General features: G+C 47.6%; 1 protein-coding gene across 1 annotated transcript in view; it reads left to right on the top strand.

Annotated features, from left to right (window-relative positions):
• Positions 1-23,603, top strand: part of LOC138566790 (cytochrome P450 2F2-like) — a 316,131-nt gene that overhangs the window by 179,405 nt on the left and 113,123 nt on the right. The window contains exon 5 of the mRNA XM_069644444.1: positions 20,927-21,103. Within this exon, the coding sequence (XP_069500545.1) occupies positions 20,927-21,103 (177 nt within the window). The remainder of the gene's footprint in view (positions 1-20,926; positions 21,104-23,603) is intronic.

Here is a 23,603-nt window from a genome sequence, read left to right as displayed (position 1 = left end):
CAGCAACAACAGGGGGAACAAGAGGGGCGTGGGGCCACACAGTGACATCACAGGGGACCGGGCAGGGGGGGCTGAGGGCACAAAGTGACATCATGTGGGACCAAGGGGCTGGGGGGAACGCAGCAACATCACAGGGGACCAGGGGGTTGGGAGGCACTCAGAAACATCACAGGGGACCAGAGAAGGTGGGGGGAATGAGAGGGGCATGGGGGCACACAGCGACATCACAGGGGACCGGAAGGGAGGGCTGGGGGCACACAGTGACATCATGTGGGACGAGGGGGCAGGGGCATACAGGGACAGCACAGGGGATTAGAGGGGCTGGGGGGCACACAGCACCATCACGGGGAACCAGGGAGTCTGGGGGCACAGGATCAGAGGATGTGGGGCACACAGCAACATCACAGGGACTAGAGGAGGTTGGGGGCACACAGCAACAGCACGGGGGACCAGAGGGGGCTGGAGGCACACAGAGACATCACGGGGACAAAATGGGCTAGGGGGTCAACGTGACATCATGGGGGACCAGAGGGGCTGGGGGCACACAGAGACATAACGGGGAGAAGAGAGGGGGTGGAGGGGCAGACAACAATATCATGGAGGAACAGAGGGGGCAGGGGCACACAGCGACAACGGGGGGAATGAGAGGGGCACGGGCTACACAGCAACATCACAGAGGACCAGAGGGCTGGGGGCACACAGCAACATCACATGGGACCAGGGGACTGGGGGGCACACAGCAACATCACAGGGACCAAGGAGGCTGGGGGCACACAGCGACAGCACGGGGGACCAGAGGGTGCACACAGCAACATCAGGGGGACTAGAGGGGACTGGGGGCACACATCGACATCATGGGGGTCCAGAGGGGGCTGGGAGCACATAGTGACAACATGGGGGTTGAGTGGGGCACGGGGGCATACAGCGATATCATGAGGACCAGAGGGGGCTGAGGGACACACAGCGACAACATGGGGGACCAGAGGGTCTGGGGGCACATAGCGACATCACAGGGACCAGAGGGTGCTTGGGGTACACAGCAACATCACGGGGGACCAGAGGGGCTGAGGGTATTGTTAGGGAGAATTCTCTAGAATGGCTAATTTCCCTTACCTACTGATTCCTCAGCAGTTTTGCTGGATTTCTGGGATTTATTTTTTTCACCCGGTAAGAGTGTGAGCCTTTTTTCCCACTCTTACATGTGTTTTACCGTGTGTATTTAACATTTTTGTGTTCATAGCCTGTGGAGCTTCACCTACTCCACAAGCATCATCTTTTTACTGTGTTACACAGCACCTTTAGTGCAGTGACACAGGGTTGACTTTTTCAGAATTCCCACTTTAAACTCCATATTCTCCCAGAACATGTAAAGTTGCCATTGACTTTATTAGTCTTTTTAAATTCACAGACCCAGTACAAACTATCTTACATAGAGTACTAGAATACTAGAAAGGATCTTACATAGAGTACTAGAAAGGGTTAAAAGTTATCCCTTTTTGTCTCTCATGGAACATTATTTTGTTCCCCTTTCTTTAAGATTTGGCTGGTGGCAGTGGTATCTACCCTATTTTTCCTACCGCGGTTTATGTAAATAGCCTTGGTACTGTTTTAGGCTAAGTTACTAGCCTCAAACTTAAATCTGCTGGACCCCATTTTACTTTTATTTGGTTCCGGCTGGGTTTATTCGCCATTTCTTTTTGGAAAGGTCTTTCTCGTGTTTTACTCTGCGCGCAAAACCAGGTTTGGTTCCTTTGTTCGCCTGTCCTTTGGCAGGCTTCTGCACAAAAGCTCTCCTTAGGCGCCTGAATGTCTGAGGGCGACATGATGTGAGGGAGGAGTTTGAGACTCCCTGCACAGGGTCTCCTTGGAGACCCATGTCGCACTCTGTATGATTGGCTGTGGTGAATGTCCCGCCAAGACAGCCACCCTGCTGTGTGATTGACAGCCAGGCTGTGTGAATGGGGGAAACTGCATAAAAAGCAGGTCTCTGGGGCTTGGAAGACAGTCTTGCCACTGGATCGAGCGAACCGAAGAAATGCTGAAAGAAGAGGACCACTCCCATGAATGAACCTCCCGTGAAGCCTGCTGCGGGTCCGAATCTCCAAACTTCGACAACAGAGAAGATCTGCAAGGAATCTCCTTCCCTTGAGCTAGTGGGACCAACCAGTTCGCCTCGCCAAACACCAAGCAAGGCCTCCCTCCCCTGGTCGAATTTGCTGTGCACAGCTGCAGTGAACCGGATAGCCAGGAGGACCGGACACTGTTTGGGTTTTAAGGAGTGCGCCTTTTATTCATTGCTTTGCTCTTCTGCTGGTTTCTTCCCTGGGCAGTGCAAGACCCTTCAGTCTTCCTACTTCGTGTCTGTCTGACAGTCGCTTCAGGAACCGTGAGCCTGGAGGATCTACCAGGAACGTCTGCCTCAGATACAGCCTTCTTCTTCATTTAAGGTACTGTTCTAACCCAGTTGTGTGTTCCGTCCGACCGCGGTGAAAGTGTTTGAAATCTTTCACCAACCCGAGGGCTTGTCCTTCTCTACTCTTTTAAGTAACTTTTCCTTCGACCAACTTCATTTCGAACTCTTGGCAAAGACTTAACCGAGAACTACTCTGAACTGTGTGATCCTCTGCAAAGACTCTGAACCATTAACATTGGCTCAGGCCTATTGATTTGAATCCTCATTGTTTTCTAGATTGCCCTGCCTACTTACTTGTTGGTGCTGCTTAATTTTGTATAACCTTGTCTTTCCCCCTCTTTTAAATTATTGGAGTGCCATTTTGCTCACATTTCATTTTGAGCCTAACTTGTCCAGAATTGATTGGGGGTTGTGTAGTATATTAAGAGTGTGAATTTTCTGCTGCTTTACTTAGAGAAGTGTTTTGCAACTGATGTGTAAATAAATGTATATTCTTTTACTCAGAAACCTTGAGTCAGTGTTTGTTTGAACGATAGTAATTGCTGTCCTTTGTGTAACTATTGATGTTGCTCACTTTACTCTTGAGATAAGTCTGGCTGCTCAGCCATCGCTATCACTTTACTGTGTGGTACAGGCTTGTACCAAAGGTGAATTTGTACTGTCACTTGTAGTCTTAATTGTGTGTGGTGTTCGCAAAGGGTACTGCATATGATTCTGCCTAACAGGTGTACAGCAACAACCAGAGGGGGCTGGGGGTACGCAGTGACAACACAGGGGACCAGAGGGGCTGGGGGGCACACAGCGACATCTCGGGGGGGGGCAGAGGGCCCTGGGGGCATGCAGCGACAACATGGGGAACCAGAGGGGCAGGGGGACACACAGCAAGATCATGGGGGACAGGGACTGGTGGGGGGCATACAGGCATACAGTGACAGCAAGGGAAACCTGAGGGGGCTGGTGGCACACAGCGACAACACGTGGGAACACAGGGGCTGGGGTATATAGCGACATCACAGGGGAGCAGGAAGCATACCTGATGCGGACAGGGAGGAGGCAGAGGCATTAGTTGTGGGCCTTGTTGGTAAAAAGCAGCAATGATACTGGCAAGGATATGTGAATACCAGTAAGGAGAGAGTTTGTGTGAAGTTATGATCTAAGGAGATCAATATTCTGTATTTCAGGCATGCAGTCGCTTAATTGGGAATTAATGAGCGTATTCAGTGATGACGTTGTTGTGGACAATGAACCGTCAATAACTAAGGGACGGGGAAACACGTGTCAGTGGTAAATGTTTACCACTACTAGCAATACTAGAATTTAATTTGATTCTGGTGCAAAACAATTGGATCCATCTCCTCATTTTTTCAATGTGAAAGAGGCTCACAATTTCTAAGTATGATGAACAGTTAGAAACACAGTAATATCTCAGAGTGCACCTTATAGGTGTGAATAGGGCTAAAAGTAACAATTTTAAGTGTGGGAATAGGTAGAATATGACGTAGCAATAGGGGGCACTTTCTAGATGCGAATCAGGCTAATAGGGGCAATTCTAAGTCACACAGGCCATTTTATAGATAAGAGTCAATGCTACAAGAGCAAATCTGTGTGGGACAGATAAATCACAGTAGTATTATGGCAAACACTTCTCTATGTGAATCGAGCTAAAAGAAACAATTCCTGTGTTTGACAGGCAGGAAAACACAGTAAAACTCCAGGGGATGCTTTTAGATGTGAATCAGGATAATAGGAACAGTTTAAGTGTGGGGAGAAGGCAGAGTTAAACACAGTAAGGATTCAGGCAGAATAAGACACAGTAATAACTCAGCAGGCACTTCCTAGATGCAAATCAGGCCAACAGGAACTATTCTAGAGGGCATTGTCTAGATGAGAATCAATGCAGCACGTGCAGATCTCTAAGTGTGTGGAACAAATAAATCACATAAATATCTCAGAGGGCACTTCTAGATGTGAATGAGGCTAATATGAACAATTTCTAAGTCTGAGGTACAGGCAGCGTGAAACACACTAATGGCTCAGGGAGCCACTTTTAGATGCAAATCAGGCTGACTGGGACAATTCTAAGTCACTTTTTAGATAAGAGTCAATGGAGCAGGAGTGGAACAAAATAAGTCACAGTAGTAACTTGAAGGGAATTTCTAGATGTGAATGAGGCTAACAGGAACAATTTTAAGAGTGGGCAGCAGGCAGAATAGAAAACAGTAATGATTCAGGGGGAGTAAAGTACAGTAATAACTTAGCAGGTACTTCCTAGAAGCGAATCAGGCCAACAGGAACAATTCTAATTCAGAGGGAACATTCTAGATGAGAATCAATGCAGTAAGAGCAAATTTCTAAGTGTGTGGAACAAATAAATCACAAAAATATCACCCCTAAGAACAATTTCTAAGTGTGTGGTACAGGCGGAATAAACAGAAACAGAATAAACACAGTGATATCAATGATGTGAATCAAAAAGGCGAGAGCCGATTTAAGAGAAGTCAGTCTGTACAGTTCCCTAAGTTGTGGCATAGGCTCATAATTACAGTATTTAGGATAGTTAGCAATGTGGTAGGGCTTCCTGGGTAGAAAGATTGCTCTAACCCTCACCCTAGCCACTCCTACTGTAATAGTTACTGCTGGTTAACAGCTGTCCACTGGCTTCCCCTGCTGACACCTGCAAAAACGATATGGATGCGCCTCTGTAGGAACCACCCTTTGCCTTGGGGCCATTAGCCGTAGGGGCTGCACGGCCAAAGGGCTGCCCTGCGATGGTCAGTTATGACCAGCAATTGAGCAAATCAGGGGAGGTGGGAGTACTGGGAGGCGGGAGGAGGGTGGGTGAGGAAGAGTGGAGCTAAGGAGAGGGCCAGGGAAAAGTGGGACTGCTTTCGGGCATGAGTGGGGGCTTAAAACAACTTTTACCAGTCAAATTACAAGGCCCAGTAGGGTCCTAGAAGCACAGGACTAACCTGGGATGCCTGGGTGAAAGTGGGCACACGAAAGCAGTGCTGGAGACAACACTAACTACGAACGGCAGGACAGGCCAATCAGGGTAGGTGGGAGGGTCGGGAGGTGGGGGGAGTGTGGGGGAGGGAGGAGTGTGGGGGAGGGAGATTGGAGCTAAGGAGAGGGTCGGGCAAAAGCGGCACTGCATGCAGGCCTGGACGGGCTCAAAACAACTTTTACAAGCCAAATTACAAGTTCCAAGAGGGTCCTGGAAGCAATACACTAACCTGGGATGCATGGGTGAAAGTGGTTACACGCAAGCTGTGCCCGAGACAGCAATAAAAACAGACAGCAGGACATACCACTCAGGGGAGGTGGGAGGGCTGAGAGGCAGGAGGGTGGTGGGGGAGAGAGATTGGAGCAAAGGAGAAGGTCAGGAGAAAGCGGGACTGCACGCTGGTCTCGGGGGGCTCCAAACAACTTTTACTAGCCAAATTACAAGGCCCAAGAACGTCCTAAAAGCACAACACTAACCTGGTATGCCTGAGTGAAAGAGGGCACACGCAAGCAGCGCCGGAAACGTCACTAAACACAGAAGGCAGGACAAGCCAATCAGGGGAGGTGGGAGGGATGGTTGGTGGGAGGAATGTGGGGGAGGGAGATTAGAGCTAAGGAGAGGGTCGGGCAAAAGCAGCACTGCATGCAGGCCTGGACGGGCTCAAAACAACTTTTACAAGCCAAATTACAAGTTCCAAGAGGGTCCTGGAAGCAATACACTAACCTGGGATGCATGGGTGAGAGTGGTTACACGCAAGCTGTGCCCGAGACAGCAATAAAAACAGACAGCAGGACATACCACTCAGGGGAGGTGGGAGGGCTGAGAGGCAGGAGGGTGGTGGGGGAGAGAGATTGGAGCAAAGGAGAAGGTCAGGGGAAAGCGGGACTGCACGCTGGTCTTGGGGGGCTCAAAACAACTTTTACTAGCCAAATTACAAGGCCCAAGAACGTCCTAGAAGCACAACACTAACCTGGTATGCCTGAGTGAAAGAGGGCACACGCAAGCAGCGCCGGAAACATCACTAAACACAGAAGGCAGGACAAGCCAATCAGGGGGGGTGGGAGGGCTGGGAGGTGGGAGGAGTGTGAGGGAGGGGATTAGAGCTAAGGAGAGGGTCAGGCAAAAGCGGCACTGCACGCAGTCCTTGAGGGGCTCAAAATAACTTTTACCAGCCAGATTACAAGCTCCAGGAGGGTCCTGGAAGCACTACACTAACCTGGGATGCATGGGTGAAAGTGGGTACACGCAAGCAGTGCCCGAGACAGCACTAAACACGGAATGCAGGACATACTGATCAGGGGAGATGGGAGGGCTGAGAGGCAGGAGGATAGTGGGGGAGGGAGATTGGAGATTGGTCAGGGAAAAGCGGGATTGCACGCAGGTCTGAGGGGCTCAAAACAACTTTTGCCAGCCAAATTACAAGGCCCAAGAAGTTCCTAGAAGCACAACACTAACCTGGGATGCCTGAAGAAAGTGGGCACACTCAAGCAGTGTCGGAGACAACACTAAAAACGGAAGGCAGGATAAGCATTCATTGGAGGTGGGAAGGTTGGGAGGAGGGAGGAGGTTTGTAAAGGGAGATTGGAGCTAAGAAGAGGATCAGGGATAAGCGTGACTGCACGTGGGCCTGGAGGGGCTCAGAACTACTATTACCAGCCATATTACATGGCCCAAGAGGGTTCCTGAAGCACAACACTAACCTCTGATGCATGGGTGAATGTGGGTACATGCAAGTAGTGCCAGAGACAGCACTAAACACAGAAGGCAGGACAAGCCAATCAGGGGAGGTGGGAGGGCTGGGAGGCAGGAAGAGGATTGGGGAGGGAGATTGGAGCTAATGAGAGGATCAGGGAAAAGCGGGACTACACGTGGGACTGGGGGGCTCAAAACAACTTTTGACAGCCAAATTACAAGGCCCAAGTGGGTCCTGGAAGCACAACACTAACCGGGGATGCTGGGTGAAAGTGGGCACACAGCAAGTAGTGCCGGAGACAACACTAAACACAGAAGGCAGGACAAACCAATCAGGGGAGGTGGGAGGTCTGGGAGGTGGGAGGAGTGTGGGGGAGGGAGATTAGAGCTAAGGAGAGGGTCGGGCAAAAGTAGCACTGCACGCGGGCCTGGACGGGCTCAAAACAACTTTTACCAGCCAAATTCCAAGTTCCAAGAGGGTCATGGAACCACTACACTGACCTGGGATGTATGGGTGAAAGTGGGTATATGCAAGCAGTGCCTGAGACAGCACTAAACACGGAAGGCAGAATTATACGAATCAGGGGAGGTGGGGGGACTGAGAGGCAGGAGGATGGTGGGGAGGGAGATTGGAGCGAAGGAGATGTTAGGGAGAATTCTCTGTTTAGGCTGAATTTCCTAACCTAGTGAGTCCCCCAGCAGCTGTAACGCTCACCTGACTCCCACGGAGGCGCTGGCCTGGTTCGCGCTGCTGTGACCTCTTCTAAGGTGATGCGCAGGGTTCGGAAGATGGACTGGACCGGGCCACCAAATCTGGCTTGTCTGGCTCGCAGAAGTATCCTTCTGTAGGCGAAAATAGGGGATTAACTGTCTGCGGGGTAATGCAATCAGCCTCCCACTTTCCCCTCTCACCCTCCTCGAAACCCTTCTGTGATTCCTCGTAACGTCTCACCTTAGGGTCTGGAAGGACGAGCTCGCCATCCTGCTTCTGATGCAGGGGCTCGTTGGTATCCAGTTACTTCACTGGATTTTCGGATTGGTGAGAACCAAACTTGCTTGGCTTCCAGGTAAGTTTTTTGATAAGAGGTTCCCCTTGTGTCCATGCATTAATGTACTAATGCTAGTGTCTTTTTCCCCATAGGGGCCGGGGTACGGAATGCCGGGGAACAGGCCCCGACCCGAGACGAGAGGTGAAATCCTTGTAGAAATCAGGTAAGTATTTAATGAGCGTTTTTTGGTAATGTCTTTTCATTCGCTCATTAACGCTGATGTCTTTTTTTCCCCCTAGGGGCCGGGGTCCGGAAATGCCAGGATGCGGCGCGGACCCGAAATGAAGAGCGAATGAATCAACAGGTAAGTCTTAACATGGAGATTTAGCTTTCCTTATTCCCTTCTCTCTCTCACCTTTTGTTCTGGTCTTTTTCTCCCTAAGTGCTGGGGCGTGACTGCGAATCCGGATGATCGCTGCTGAACATGGAGGTGCCCTGTAAAGGTGAGTAGAATGTGGCGCTGCAGCGATCGACGCGATGAGCTTTTAAATAAAAGTCTTCCTTTTCAGGATTGTCGGCGAGATGTCTCTGGGTTGCGGATTTAGCAGGTAAGGACCTTTCCTTCTTCTGTTCTCTTATTCTCTTCCTTTGCAGGTGATCCAGGATGCTGGCAGGCGTGGCAGAAGTCAGGATGCAGGAGCAGACACGGTGAGCGTCCAGCTGCTAGATGCAGAACAACGCGAAGCACGTGTGGCTGTTCGGGTGGGGTTTAAATAGCCTTGGAAGAAGTTCCAGGTATGTATCCTTCCTCCAATCAGGTATGTATCCTTCCCCGGCCATGCCCGGATGGTAAATTAGTCCCACAGGTAAAGTAGTTCCTTTCAGGCCTCAGGTAAGTGCACCCAAGCACTTCCATAATGAGCCTGGCACCTATGGCGCCAGGACTGATGTCTTTTATGAGCCTGGCGCCATAGGCGCCAGGACACTGTCCAAAGGGCCCCTATATGGGGTTGCTGGGTCCTTCCTTGGGGACTGGATGTCCGCTTTCGGGGACGCAGGGCTTGAACCGGCTCCCCGGGAGCGGGCATCATGACAGCACTCCCCCCCAAGGCCCCTCCCAAGGTTGTTCCCTCTGGGGGTTTTGGTTTGTCTGGGAAGAGTCGGTGGAATTTCCTGACTAATCGAGGTGCATGCACATGGTCGCTGGGTTCCCACGACCTCTCCTGAGGTCCGTACCCCTTCCAATCAATTAGGTAGAACAGTTTTGACCTAAACATTTTTGAGTCTAAAATGTTCTTCACTTCGAATTCGGACTCCCCATCTATTAGAATAGGTTCTGGAGGTTTGAGTAGTCGGGTTCCGGGTACCACTGGTTTCAGAAGTGACACATGAAAAACAGGGTGAATTCGCAAACTAGCTGGTAAATCAAGTTTAACAGCCACTGGGTTAATTATTGCCGTAATAGAATAAGGTCCCAGATATTTTGGGTTAAAAGTTCGAGGCCCTTTGAGTGGTAAATGTCTGGTAGCTAACCACACTTGATCCCCAATCTGATACGCAGGTGCTTCACTCCGATGTAGATCAGCATTCTCCTTGTATTTTCTCTTGGCTTGTTGTAAATGTGTAGTTGCCTCTTTGAAGGCTTGGGTAATTGTAGAATGCAGATTTTCTACTGCAGGCATTCCGAGGTTCTGAGGTGAGTCAAGGTTTGAGGTTCGAGGGTGATGCCCAAACAAAGTATAAAAAGGACTGTGGCCAGTTCCAGAGTGTACCGAATTATTATATGCGTATTCGGCTATCCAAAGAATGTCTTTCCAGTTGCTTTCAGATTGCTGTAACATACACCGTAAGTATTGCTCAAGGGTCTGATTTGTCCTCTCGGTCTGACCATCGGTCTGAGGGTGGTGACTGGTCAATAATCTTACAACGATCTGCGCCATTTGACAACATTTTCGCCAGAAGTGGGAAATGAATTGGCTTCCCCGGTCAGAGATTAGTATAGATGGGAATCCGTGTAGCCGAACAATATTTTCGAGGAATTCTTTGGCTAGGACAGAAGCTGAAGGTAAACCTTTCAAAGGAATAAAGTGGGCCATTTTGGAAAACAAATCCACAATTACCAAAATAGTATTGTACCCCGAACAAGGAGGCAGGTCCGTAATAAAATCCATTGATAGGGTGTGCCAGGGTGCTGGCGGTATGTCTAGAGGTTGCAGGAGACCGGCTGGTCTTTTCTATTGACTTTTATTTTGGGCGCAAACACCACAGGACATCACAAAAGATTTAACATCTTTTCGCCAAGAGGGCCACCAAAATTGTCGTTTCACCTTTTCCTCTGTCTTGGCAAAACCGGGGTGTCCCTCTATTAATGCATCATGATAAACGGAAATAACTAGTTCGTGTAATTCCTTATGTGGCAGGAATAAGCGTACTTGGAAATAAGGTAAACCATTATCTATGGTAAAGTCTGATCACTTTTGTATCCAATCCTGTAAGGTTGTAGGGTCCAGGAGTTGTTTCACTCTGGCTTGAATGTCTTCAAGCGTCTGTAACGAAGTAATGCCTAGAATCCTCTGTTCGGGAATTATTGGTACTGGTTCTGAGTTTGTATCAGATTCTCCCATTCCAATTCAGGATAAGACGTCTGCTTTGCCATTCTTGCAGCCAGGTTGATAGGTAATCACGAAATCAAATTCAGCGAAAAACAAAGCCCATCGGAGCTGCCGTGATGACTGAGCCTTGGCAGTTTTCAAATACTGTAAATTCCGGTGATCAGTATTTGAAAACTCAAAACTCAGATAATGCTGCCAGGCTTTAAAAGCGGACTTAATGGCTAACAGTTCTTTGTCCGTGATTGCATAATTAACCTCGGATGCCGAGAATTTTCTGGACCAAAATGCAACGGGATGCAGTTAGTTGGTTTCGGGATCTCTTTGGGACAGGCCAGCTCCCATGGCTAGGCTGGATGCGTCAGTCACGATGACATAAGGGAGATCTGGACGCGGGTGCTTCAATATAGGTGCGGAGGTAAACTTAGCTTTTAAATCCTGAAAGGCCTGCTCGGCTTCTTCAGACCATTCAAAACGTTTATTTTTCCTCAAGAGTGCAGTAATGGGTTGTACCACGCGTGAAAATTCCGGGATAAACCTGCGATAGAAATTGGCAAAGCCGAGCATGCTTTGAACCCCTTTTACAGAGCTAGGTGATGGCCATTTGAGGATGGCATCCACTTTTCTTGAGTCCATTCGGACTCCTTTGGGTGTCAGGATGAAACCTAAAAACTCAACTTCTGTGGTATGGAAAACACATTTCCCCAATTTAGCAAATAGTTTGTTTTGGCGCAGTTTTTCAAGTACTGCCCTGACGTGTTTTCTGTGATCAGATTCCGAAGAGGAGTACACCAGAATGTCATCGATATATACGACAACACAAACATCGATGAGTTCCCGAAGGACATCATTCATGAAGTATTGGAAGGCAGCCGGCGCGTTACACAAACCGAAAGGCATCACCTGGTACTCGAATAATCCGTATTTAATACGGAAGGCAGTTTTCCATTCGTCGCCTTCTTTAACTCGTACCAGATGATAAGCCCCCCGGAGATCTAACTTGGTGTATATGCAAGCGTCCTTCACCTGGTTAAGGAGTTCAGGGATCAGAGGCAGAGGATAACGGTTTTTAACCGTTATCTGGTTCAATGCGCGGTAATCGATACAAGTTCTAAGGTCGCCTTCTTTTTTGGGCACGAAGAACAAAGCCGAAGATGCCGGGGACTTTGACGGGCGAATAAAACCATTAGCTAGGTATTATTCCAAATATTGTCTCAAATGCAGATTCTCAGGTTCGGTAAGGGCATAAATCCTGCTGCAAGGGGGTTGTGCACCGGGCACCAGATCGATTTGGCAATCGTACGATCTGTGAGGAGGTAACGTGTTGGCCTGTTCCTTTTGGAAGACGTCCTGAAAGTCTTGGTATTCCGTAGGTAGTTGCATGGAGGCAGAGGTTACAGATGCTATATTAATCTTCAGGTTTTCTGGGTAGCAGGTTTGTGTACAATCCGGGAAGGTTATTCTCTTAGCTCGCCAATCAATTCGAGGATTATGTGTCTCTAACCAAGGGATTCCAAGAATAACCTGAAACTGTGGAGCCTTGATTACATCAAACACAACACCCTCCCGATGGCCGTCGGGACCAATAAGAGTCACCTCAGTAGTGGAATGTGTTACCGGTCCAGAGGCAATTTCAGTTCCATCGACTGTGGTGATGACATCTTTGCTGGTTTTAGGACGGAGAGGGAGGTTAATCCTAGAGACCAATTCACGATCCACATAGTTTCCAATAGCCCCACTATCGATGTATGCCTTTATTGCATGCAACCGCTTAGGCTGTTCTGGATCGACGAGAACCATTATGAAATGCGAGGTCTGAGAGTTAGTTTTCAAGCTCGGCAAGCGGACCCCTACACTTGTCGGACGGAGTCGTTTCCACAATTAGTCTATTAAAGGTTGCAATATAGGATAGGAGGTCCTGATTGCCCTGTCGCAGGGATAGAAGTTTGTCATCCAGAGCCTGCCCCTGAGATTGTCGAGCAAATAACCTTTCCATGCTTGCTTGAAACCTTTGAAAATCACAGAGAATCGGATCATCTTGAGTAACCAGTGGAACTGACCAATCGGCAGCGCAGCCGCTGAGATATGACAATACAAATGCTACCTTGGTCTGATCATTAGGGAAGGCCCCAGGTCTGCATAGGAAGTGCAAACGACACTGATTCATGAATACGGCGAATCGGTTGGGGTCCCCAGCAAAGCGTTCGGGTGGGGCCTGCGGCATGTTTCCAGGTAGATTAATCTGCACAGGGTTACTGGAAACCACAGGAGCGGGGTTTCCTCCGGAACCGGGTAGAGGAGTTTGCCCAGCTTGACCTTGAAAAATCAAGAACAACATGGCAGGGCAGTCGCAGCAGTCTGCAAGATCCTCCAGTAGGAGGGCCTAACACTGAATGGACCCAAGTGCGACATCAACAAAACCAGCCTCAGATTCTTTGGACATATATTTTCAGACAAAGGCATAAGGACTGACCCAGACAAGATCAAAGCGATCACGGACCTTCAAGCTCCCACGACAACTGCAGAACTCCGCTCGTTGCTAGGGATGGCAGGATACTGTGCACGCTACCTCCAAAATTATGCCACGATTACCGACCCGCTCCGAGCCCTCCTCAAGAAGGACAAGCCGTTCAACTGGGACACACACTGCCAGACGGCTTTCCTAGCCATCAAAGAGAGCCTCGCCAACCATCGCCAGCTGGCATACTTCCACCCGGAGTGGCACACTGTCATCACGGTTGATGCCCGTCCAGTCGGCCTATGAGCCATCCTAGCCCAAACAAACACCAAGGACAAAGTACGACATGCAATAGTGGCCTATGCCACCCGTGCCCTATGTCACACCAAAAAGGCTTACTCCCAAGCTGAACGAGCAAGTCTCGCAGCTATATGGGCCTGCGAAAAGTTCCACCACTTCGTAATTAGCCAGAAGTTCACCTTAGTAACGGACCATCAAGCGCTCCTCTCACTATCTGGGAACCCCAAGACAAAAAATGCCTCGCCGAAAAGAGCGCTGGGGGATAAGGTTACAAGAATATGACTATGTGATCATCCACAAGCCTGGAGGAGAAGCCAACCCGGCGGACTACTTGTCAAGACACCCACTGATGGGAAGTGACAACTCCCTAGCGCATGAGGCTGAAGAATACATCTCATACCTATCCTCCAATGCCATGCCACCAACCATCTCGACAGCCGACCCTACAATCAAAACCGCCATACATCTCACCCACTCAAACAAATGGAGGGAATCCCATGAAAGAAGAAACAGAAGGGAGGGGGCAGACAAGAAAGACCTAGACCGCCTGGCCAAAATACACTCTCAACTGATGGCCACTGACCAAGACATACTGTTACGAGGAAACAGGCTAGTGGCCCCAAAAGATCTATGGAAAACACTAGTAGCGCTAGCTCACGAGGGCCACAGAGGGATTGACAATACAAAAAGATCCTAAGAAACCACATTTGGTTCCCCTACATGGATACCGTAGTGGAAGACATGCTGGCACACTGCAGACCCTGCCAACTAGCAGCGAGGAAGTCATCGCCAAGCCCCTTGCAGCCGACAATACTTCCAGAGAGGCCCTGGCAAAAGTTTTTAATGGACTTCTATGGACCCCTGGAAGAAGGTGGCTACCTGCTCGTGGTCATCGATGAATACTCAAGATTTCCGTTCATCAAACAAGCACCGTCAACATCATTCTGTGAGACGTCGCCCATCATAGATGAACTCTTGAGTGAATGGGGCATCTCCAACATCGTCAAGACAGACAACGGATCTCCGTTCCAAGGACGCGAGTTTGGCAAATTCGCAGACCATCTCGGTTTCCACAACCAAAAGGTTACACCACTCTGGCCCCAAGTCACCGGAATGGTGGAACGGTTCATGGCTACTATAAAACTAACTAAGCAGAAAACCCTAGCTGAGCAAGTATCACACTCAGAAGCTATCTGCGGCATGCTCAGCAGCTACAGGAACACACCGCACAATGCAACGGGGAAAACACCAGCAGAACTAATGGTGATATACCGTCCCCGAATGTGCATTCCCCAATGGGAAGACTACACACCAGAAGAAGACGCAGCCATAAGGGAACGATATGCTGAAAAGAAAAGGAAAGCCAAAGAATGGGCTGACAAAAAGAGGAATACAAAAGAATCCCAGCTCGAAGTAGGGCAGACAGTCCTAGTGCGACAAAACCAGAGGAGGAAAACGGACACCCGCTATTACCCAGAACCTCGGATCATCAAGGCTGTAAAAGGACCTATGATAACCGCGACAGGAGAACCAGGGGAGATAACACGGAATGCGTCATTCTTCAAAAGACTGTATCTCGACGATCAAGAGACATCAGAAGCGATCACCGAGGACCCAGGGTATGAAGAAAATGCAAGCCCCCCGGTTGAAGCGATTGGTGAAACCTGAGAGTCTCCAGGCACACCCCACATGACAGTGAAGAGACCGATGAGACTCATTGAACAAATCTGACCCCGGCTTTCATGTGAAGCATGGGGGAGGTGTCGTAACTGAACAAAGGGACACAGACCCTTTAAGGGAAGAAACACACCAGAGCGGGAAGAGGGCAGAAGAAGAGGGACACAGAAGGGAGCGGGGACAGTTGCGATATGAAGATGAATAAAGAAGGTTGAGACCAAGCATGACTCTGTGTATCCTTGGTGAGAGCATGCAAGATTGAATGAGGTGAATTGCCCACAATACAAGTCAAATTAGTCTTGGTAGCACAACACTAACCTGGTATGCCTGGGTGAAAGTGGGAACATGCATGCAGTGCCAGAGAAAACACTAAACACGGATGGCAGGACAAGCCAATCAGGGGAGGTGGGGGGGCTGGGAGGATGGAGGTGTGTGGGAGAGGGAGATTGCAGCTAAGGAGAGGGTTGGGGAAAAGCGTAACTGCACGCGGGCCTCTGGGAACTGAACACAACTTTTACCAGCCAAATTACAAGGGCCAAGAGGGTCCTGGAAGCACAACACTAACCTGGAATGCATGGGTGAAAGTGGGCAAACTCAAACAGTGCCGGAGACAACACTAAACACGGAAGGCAGGTCAAGCCAATCAGGGGAGGTGGGAGGAGGGTGTGGGAGGGAGATTGGGGCTAAGGAGAGGCTTGGGGAAAAGTGGGACTGCACACAGACCTGGGGGGGGGGCTCAAAGCAATTTTTACCAGCCAAATGACAAGGCCCAAGAGGGTCCTGGAAGCACAACACTTAACTGGGATGCCTGGGTGAAAGTGGGTACACGCAAGCAGTGCCCGAGACAGCACTAAACACGGAAGGCAGAACAAGCCAATCAGAGGAGGTGGGGGGCTGGGAGGCGGGAGAAGTGTGGGGGAGGGACATTGGAGCTAAGGAGAGGGTCAGGGAAAAGGGTGACTGCACACTGGCCTATCGGAGCTCAAAACAACTTTTACCAGCCAAATTACAAGGGCCAAGAGAGTCCTGGAAGCACAACACTAACCTGGGATGCATGGGTGATAGTGGGCACACACAAGCCGTGCCAGAGACTATACTAAACTCGGAAGGCAGGTCAAGCCAATCAGGGGAGGTGGGAGGGTTGGGAGTCGGGAGGAGGGTTGGGGAGGGAGATTGGAGCTAAGGAGAGGGTCGGGGAAAAGCGGGACTGCAATCGGGCCTGAGCGGGGATCAAAACAACTTTTACCAGCCAAATTACAAGGCCCAGGAGGGTCATGGAAGTACAACTCTAACCTGGGATGCGTAGGTGAAAGTGGGCACATTCAAGCAGTGCTGGAGAGAACACTAAACACGGAAGTCAGGACAAGCCAATCAGGGGAGGTGGGAGGGCTGGGAGTTGGGAGGAGGGTGGGAGAGGGAGATTGAAGTTAAGGAGAGGGTTGGGGAACAGCAGGACTGCACGCGGGCTTGGTGGGGCTCAAAACAACTTTTACCAGCCTAATTACAAGGCCCAAAAGGGTCCTGGAAGCACAATGCTAGCCTGGGATGCCTGAATCACACTCATATTTCCCAATGTGTTGAGGGAAAAGGAAGACAAAATAACCCACAATTAAGTAAGAGAAATTGCATTAACAACAATTAGATCATTATGTTCTGAGAATAAACATCAGCAAGAGTCATCCAACATGAGATAAAACAGATTCTACCCATATGGTATCCCAAGTTAAGACATTGACAGGTAGAGACTTGGCATCCAGACAACTCTCATCTGCACTTCGTTTTTAGAGCATGCTGGAGGTTACACTTTACATTAAACATCTGTATAGACAAACACAAGATAACATCATATCTTATTTCTTGGTCGATTTTATTCAAACATCTTTCTTAGGGCTTTCCTGCTACTCATATTTAGCAAAAATGCTCGGTATTGAAGGATGTGACCTTGGATATATTTTGTGTAGGGCCCCCGGCCAGTATCCATGACAAAATTCTTTATGGTTGAACTTCAACAGGTACCTAGGTGTAAGGACTCATTGCAGCACAGTGACACCTGCTACGCAGCTTCCTAAATTTGTTGCAAACCTTCAGTTATCATGTTTGTTGGTGAGCCCATAACGCATCATTGTTCGGACCTGTGAGTATCCTCTGGCATTCTGCAAGGTCTTTGTATATGCCAGGTTTTCATTCAACATCTTGCCCTGTTGTAGTTCTATTTTGAAGTTGACTTTTGATCATCATCTCACATTGGTCTTGGTAGATAGTTTTTGAGTTAAGCATGCATATCTGATATTGGCCCTGCCTTCAGTTCACAAGTTCATATCACGTGTCAGAGCCAACCCACCTCTTCATTCTTTAAAGGTCAATAAACTAAGCATATTTCAATTGCCTATGAATAACACCTGTTGGTACAGTGCTTAGAGGTCAGAGGAATATGACATGCATTGCAAAAAGAGAAATCAAATAATAATCCTAATGACTAATTAGTATTATTATTATTATTATTATTATTATTATTATTATTATTATTATTATTATTAAGGAATGGTTTTAAGGCAGTAAAATGAGGCATACTAGAACAAAGCATTGATGGTTGTCATGGAGATTGATTTTCTACCCTAGGAAATACGTTTGTCTCCATAAAAGAAGCCATTTGCCAGGGCTTCCTGTTCCTTCTTGCCTTGAATTTAGACCAAACGTTGCACAACCATTTGAAGTAGGAAAAGCAAGTAGAGCCTTTTCTGGAAAATAAGAGTCAATCCAATATCTACAGACCTTGTCACAAACGTGTTGGAAATAATGATCAGTTAAAGGTGCTGCCCTGGTGCACCTTTCGTAGAAAGTTCTCATTCTCCTATTTGCAGCTGTGGAAGAATAGAGAATGGGACAGTGGTTGTTGGGAACAGGCCTTATTAACATGGGGGGCTTAAGTATTTCTTGGGCTGCATGAACTTGGTCATGCATTTGTGGTGGATAGTTTAACCCTTTCAAGCTTCGAACGGTTCAACTCAAATTAAGCCTTTCCACTTGAACCGGGTGCATTCATATATGCAACATATGGTATGCTTCTGGCTCATGAAGCTGTCCAGCACCCACATCTTACTTTACTATGTGTGGGTTCGATGTGCATCCTTTTAGGCATCTTACACTTAATCAAGGGCAGACATTTTCAGACTACTCCCCTCTTATGAACTGATGTATGGACTAGCATACTAGAGCTTGTTCAATATGGAGCAAAAGAGGTTGCATTCTTATGTGTGTTAATTGATGCTCATAACCCCAGAAACTAGGACCTAATAATATCCCAGTTTCATCAAAACAATTGATTTCACTGCCCCTGGGTGTTGGGTGTGCGAAGTGGATGAGCATGGACAGAGCAGCATCCTATGCTTGAGAGGAACGATTCTACTGCATGTCGTCCTTCATAGGGCCTTGCTGATTGACGAAGTTCTGGCAGGCTAGTCCTGAGGACTGTGCAGTCCCCACATAATGTGCACTCTGGCACTAAGCAGCACCTCCTTATTAAATATTTGATGTTTACTGTGTCACTGGACTGCCCCTTCTATGATTCAACATCACATAACCACTGGACATTCCGAAAGCATTATTGTGCAGCAAACTGGTACGTTATATCGTTTCATGGCTGTGAAGCACTCTGACACTGGACTGAGCTTGGTATGATGGACATTTGCACGGAGTCCTCCCCTATCATTATTTTGGCAATATAACCCAAGGAGGTGGACATTACTGAGCATTATTGATCAGCAAACTGGTACGTTATGTCCTCCTGCCATAGCTGTGAAGCACTCTGACACTGGACTGAGCTTGGTACGCTGGATATTGGCACAGAGTCCTTCACTGTCATTATTTAGGCAATATGACTGAAGGAGGTGGGCATTACTGGTCATACTTTAATGGAGCCCTGTGGGCATTACCCTCTGAGGGTCATATTGCCATTAATACCCCAGCACAACGTACCAGGGTACTAATACCAATTTTTCGTGAGTCGAGAAACAGCGCTGCAACTGTTTCTCGATTTGAGAATATATATATATATATATTTTTTTTTAATGGCCACCAGCGATTGGGAGAAGGGAATACATGTAGTCCCTTCTCCCTTTCCATGGTGGCCATTCAGTTGAGTGGAAAAAAGTAAACAAAAAAAATGGGTGCCATCCATGGAACAGGAAGAAGGAACTATGTGTAGTCCCTTCTCCCGTCCCATTGCGGCCAGTCACAGAAGGAACACACTGCAGACGATAAAAGTCATTCTGATGGAGATTTTCTATGAGCACTGAAATTCAAGTGGACTATTTACACGCAAATCACCAGTGAGGGCATTAAGTATCCTAGAAAAGGTTGTAAAAAGCTGTTGTTATTTCAACTGACACTAGATTTACAATTATGCTTTTTGCCACATACATATTTTTTAGCTATGCATCCAGAGTTTAGTCAAAGAACAAATATTCTGATAGTCCTGAATATACGTTGCCTCTGAGGCTCTTTGGCTCTCCCAGGAATAGTACCTTATTGCATGCACACAATATGGAAGTAGAACTATTTTTTGAAAGATTGCGTGAGGGTGCAGAGGTAAAAATACCTATTAGTACCCGGTGAGAGTCAATGAGCTTGTATCAAGCAATCTCATTGGCCCCCACCCGGTCATTACCAGTCCGACAATGCCTTTGTCTGGCCGGAGTTTTCTGATTCCTGGCCATAAAGGAAAGGGAAAAGGGACTATGTATAGTTCCTTCTCGCCCTTCCACGTCTGCAATCTTTTTTGTTTATTTTTTTTTTAAATGACTGCCATGGAAAAGTTGAAGGGACGACACTGAGTCCCTACTCCCTGATACCTGGTGGCCATTTTTTCCCTTTTTTTCTCGAGTTGAGAAACGGATTAAAAGCCGTTTCTCAAATCGAGAAAAAATGCTATTAGCCCGGTACGACGTGCCGGGGTACTAATGGCAATAGGACCCTCGGAGGGTAAGGGGGCATTACCACTCAGGTCATTCCCCAGGGCTACGTTAAAGCCCTCACTTCACTTGGGCTTCTAACTATTGCCTCAGGAGCATAACCCTCGGCAGGTTTCATTGCTTAATTAAAACATCCCATGCAAAATTTAGGTTAATATTTTCTGTCCACTTTCTGGGTGCAATTATCGTTCAGTATAACCACCACTGTTCATTTTCCATCCTGTATTGCTTTTAACTTCCACTCCATCCCTGTTATGGATTTGAATTCCTATAGCATATGCCTTCTTTGCTAGTTTACACTGGTATGTTTGTGTTTGACTGGCATTACCTACACCCTGTGTTGCTTTGGGGAGCCACTTCAACCCTGCTAGAAATTTGAATTGCTACATCATAGTCCTTCTTGCTGTCCTTTCCTCTGGTGTGAACATGTTTGTGAATTTGATTGTCTCTCAGAGGATTGCCTTTTAAACCATTTGCTGTTCTTACTTGTACCTAAACTGCTTGCAGTCTGTCATTATCCAACTGCTAACATTTCTTCCAAAACCTGATAATATATCGGATAAGACCTCAGTACCAGCCTATATAATGATAACAAAGACTTCTGTTATTGTTCTCACATTCCTCCTGCTCTTCCCAAGGAGTGTCCATGTTCGCTCAGCCCCTTTTATACTGTGCAATGGATACAAGGTTTATGACAACATGACCAAATTCATGTGAAAACTTCCTTTGGGAAATGGTATGTTTCTTCTTAAAACAATGAAAAGGTTCACCTTATGATGGATCTCTCAATGTGCGTTCTTTATTTTGTTTGCAGATGTACAACATTTACCCAGATATCATGAACTACCTTCCCGGACTTCACCAACGCCTTTTTACAAACTTCAATAAGATTTCAAAAGTGATTTTAGATGGAATCAAATCTCATCTGCGAACGCATGATCCCAATTGCCCCAGGGACTATATGGACTGTTTTATTACCAAAATGACGGAGGTAGGACATATGATTTTCAATGGTGGTAACGTTGTGCCTGGCAGAGGGATGGTTAAGTTTTAAGTTTGCTTACTAAGCATGGAGGGAAAAATGAAAGGAAGGTGTGCCAGCACATACAGGAAGCTCTGCTAATTTTACATGTATCTGCCTTAGATACCTTGATGCACTTATCACCCCTTCCAGGCCAATAGGTACATTTGTTAACTGGGACTTTGGACCTTGACTCACTGAATTATTTTTAGACTACAAACATAGTTCAACCCCTACCTGACTGTGAGACAATTACGAAGAATGCCTTATTGAAACCGGCGAAGGGTGCTCAACCAATGAGATGGCTGGAAATAAAGAGAGAACTGCCAGTGTCCCATCGGTATTCCACTAGGCACTTGAGCTCCTTCCCCAGGTACTGCCACTTTTTTTAGCACTTTCTCACGTGGCCCCCTCCTATCCCGTCCTCTGTTCCCAACACCCCACAGTCCGACATCCCAAACCCACCGTACCTCTTTCACCTGCCCACTTTCCCACTCCCTGTCTCTGTCCGTCCGTGACCCACCATAGAATTAGAAAAGGGTCTTAGTTCCTTTTCTATTTACTCCGGTGGCAGCCATCTTGTTTATTTTTACAGGAGATTAGGCTCATTCAATACCTGCAGAGCCCTGCTCTTAAAATAAAAGATTAAAACAATTTGCAATCCAAATGGAGGCTTAGCGATTACCATCTTGTCGGGGGCGTACATGGCTGGTAATGCACCTGAGCCCTCGCTGTTACCCTCCCTTTGCTCGGACCTACCTAGGCTTTGGCTGACAGGCCATTCCACCGCTATACCCCCCCAACATCATGGTCATAACTATAGAACTGTATGAGAGCTAGTAATTAATTTGTGGCCTGTTCCTTCAGCCACTGCCAACTCCCACAGAAACGCTAGCCAATTCAGGGACATCTTCCTTCTCTCTCAACTGCATGCTGTACTCGGAAAGACTACCTATATGCTGAAAACATTCTTTCACATCCTAAACTAGGTGTGAAAGGGCTGTGTAAATTGGAGCAACTAGGAACCTGTACACCAATAGATACATCCATAACTTGAACAATCACGTTTCAGATAAAATGTAGAATTCATGTCGAAGACACTTCCAAGTCAAATAGGACAATCAAACAGGTAAAAATATGGCTGCAGGGCAATAGAGTGAAAATGTAATGCTTAAGGAGTGGCCGTGGGTGTCAGAACCCCTTTTTAAAAACACGGTTCATCTAAACGGGGCCACTTTTGGCAGTTCCTCACAGAAGGCATTCAACGTTGTGACATACAACCAATCATTACAGCTATCCTTCCTTGCTAGGCTGGTGTGGCTACCCAAAAAACCCTTTGCTGGTCCCTCTGCAACCTCATGCACCAATGTTCATGTGTCTCTTCAATGTCATGCAGCACTACTGATGTCCACGGATTTCATCCTTCACCTAAAACATAACCAGTTATTGCAATACAGAAAACACAGTGTTCTAAAAATGAGCGTCAATCTTGACTCACAGCACCTTGTGGTATTTCAATATCCCCCGACCCCCCAGACGGAGGAATCCCATCAATTAACTTCAATCCAGCTGAAGGAAAGTGGATCCCAAAATATATAAAGGATCCCTGTCCAGTGGTGACTGGTGACTTTGAAAGGTGGTGGGGTGGAAATTTTGTAGGACGAATTTGTAAGCGAGCGAGTGCTGCAAGCAAGCCTGCCCCCACATCAAGGGGTTGGTGGGGGGGAGTTCCGCCCTCACACATTGGCAAAAAATGGTTTCCAAAATGTGCAAATTACTGCCAAACCCACACAAACACGATCGAAAAAGCGTTGGGTTTTAAATTAAGCATTGGCAATGCCAACAGTTTGGACTTTTGTTTAGGCAATAGGCACGGGAAAGGCACCTGCCAGGCACAGCCATAGCAGTATTAACTACCCATTGTTGGTAGGTGCAAAATTTAGCTAGTACCCGGGCATCTAATATCAATCATTGCCGGGCAAAAGCTTAAAATGTATGGACAAGCCAAAAACGTTGCCTTTGTCAATGCTTGTTTTAACAGAACTTCATTGAAGGACACATAGAGTGCCTATAAATCTGTGGATGAAGGCAGCCCTGGTAAGGCAGCAGCATGTTTACATCTCCAATTAAGTAATTAACTCTCAAACGACTGCTTTGAACAAACACTGGCAGGCACTTTGAATGCAAAGCAAGGCTTGGTTAAAGGGAGTGGTCAAATTCCTACTGGGCAATGCATTCATTGACTTGCAGTGATTTACGCATGAAGGCGGGACTCAGATGGTCCACTGTCTACAGTGGACATTTTTTTGTAGTGAAAAACATGCTTTTATTTTAAAGATGCAAAGCATAGGCAGCCACAAGATCGTTTTCTCGCCGCACATTTGCACTTTTCTGCCCCATTAATGGAAACATTATTTTCTTGCTTAAAATAAAGCGTTGATTCAGCACAAATCGAGCACTCTGTGAACCT

The sequence above is a fragment of the Ambystoma mexicanum genome, chromosome 2p, assembly GCF_040938575.1.
Source record: "Ambystoma mexicanum isolate Mex_15411 chromosome 2p, UKY_AmexF1_1, whole genome shotgun sequence".
In the NCBI taxonomy this organism is placed as follows: Eukaryota; Metazoa; Chordata; class Amphibia; order Caudata; family Ambystomatidae; genus Ambystoma; species Ambystoma mexicanum.
Note: the sequence above shows the minus strand (reverse complement) of the source record. Positions and strands in the feature narration are given on the sequence as shown.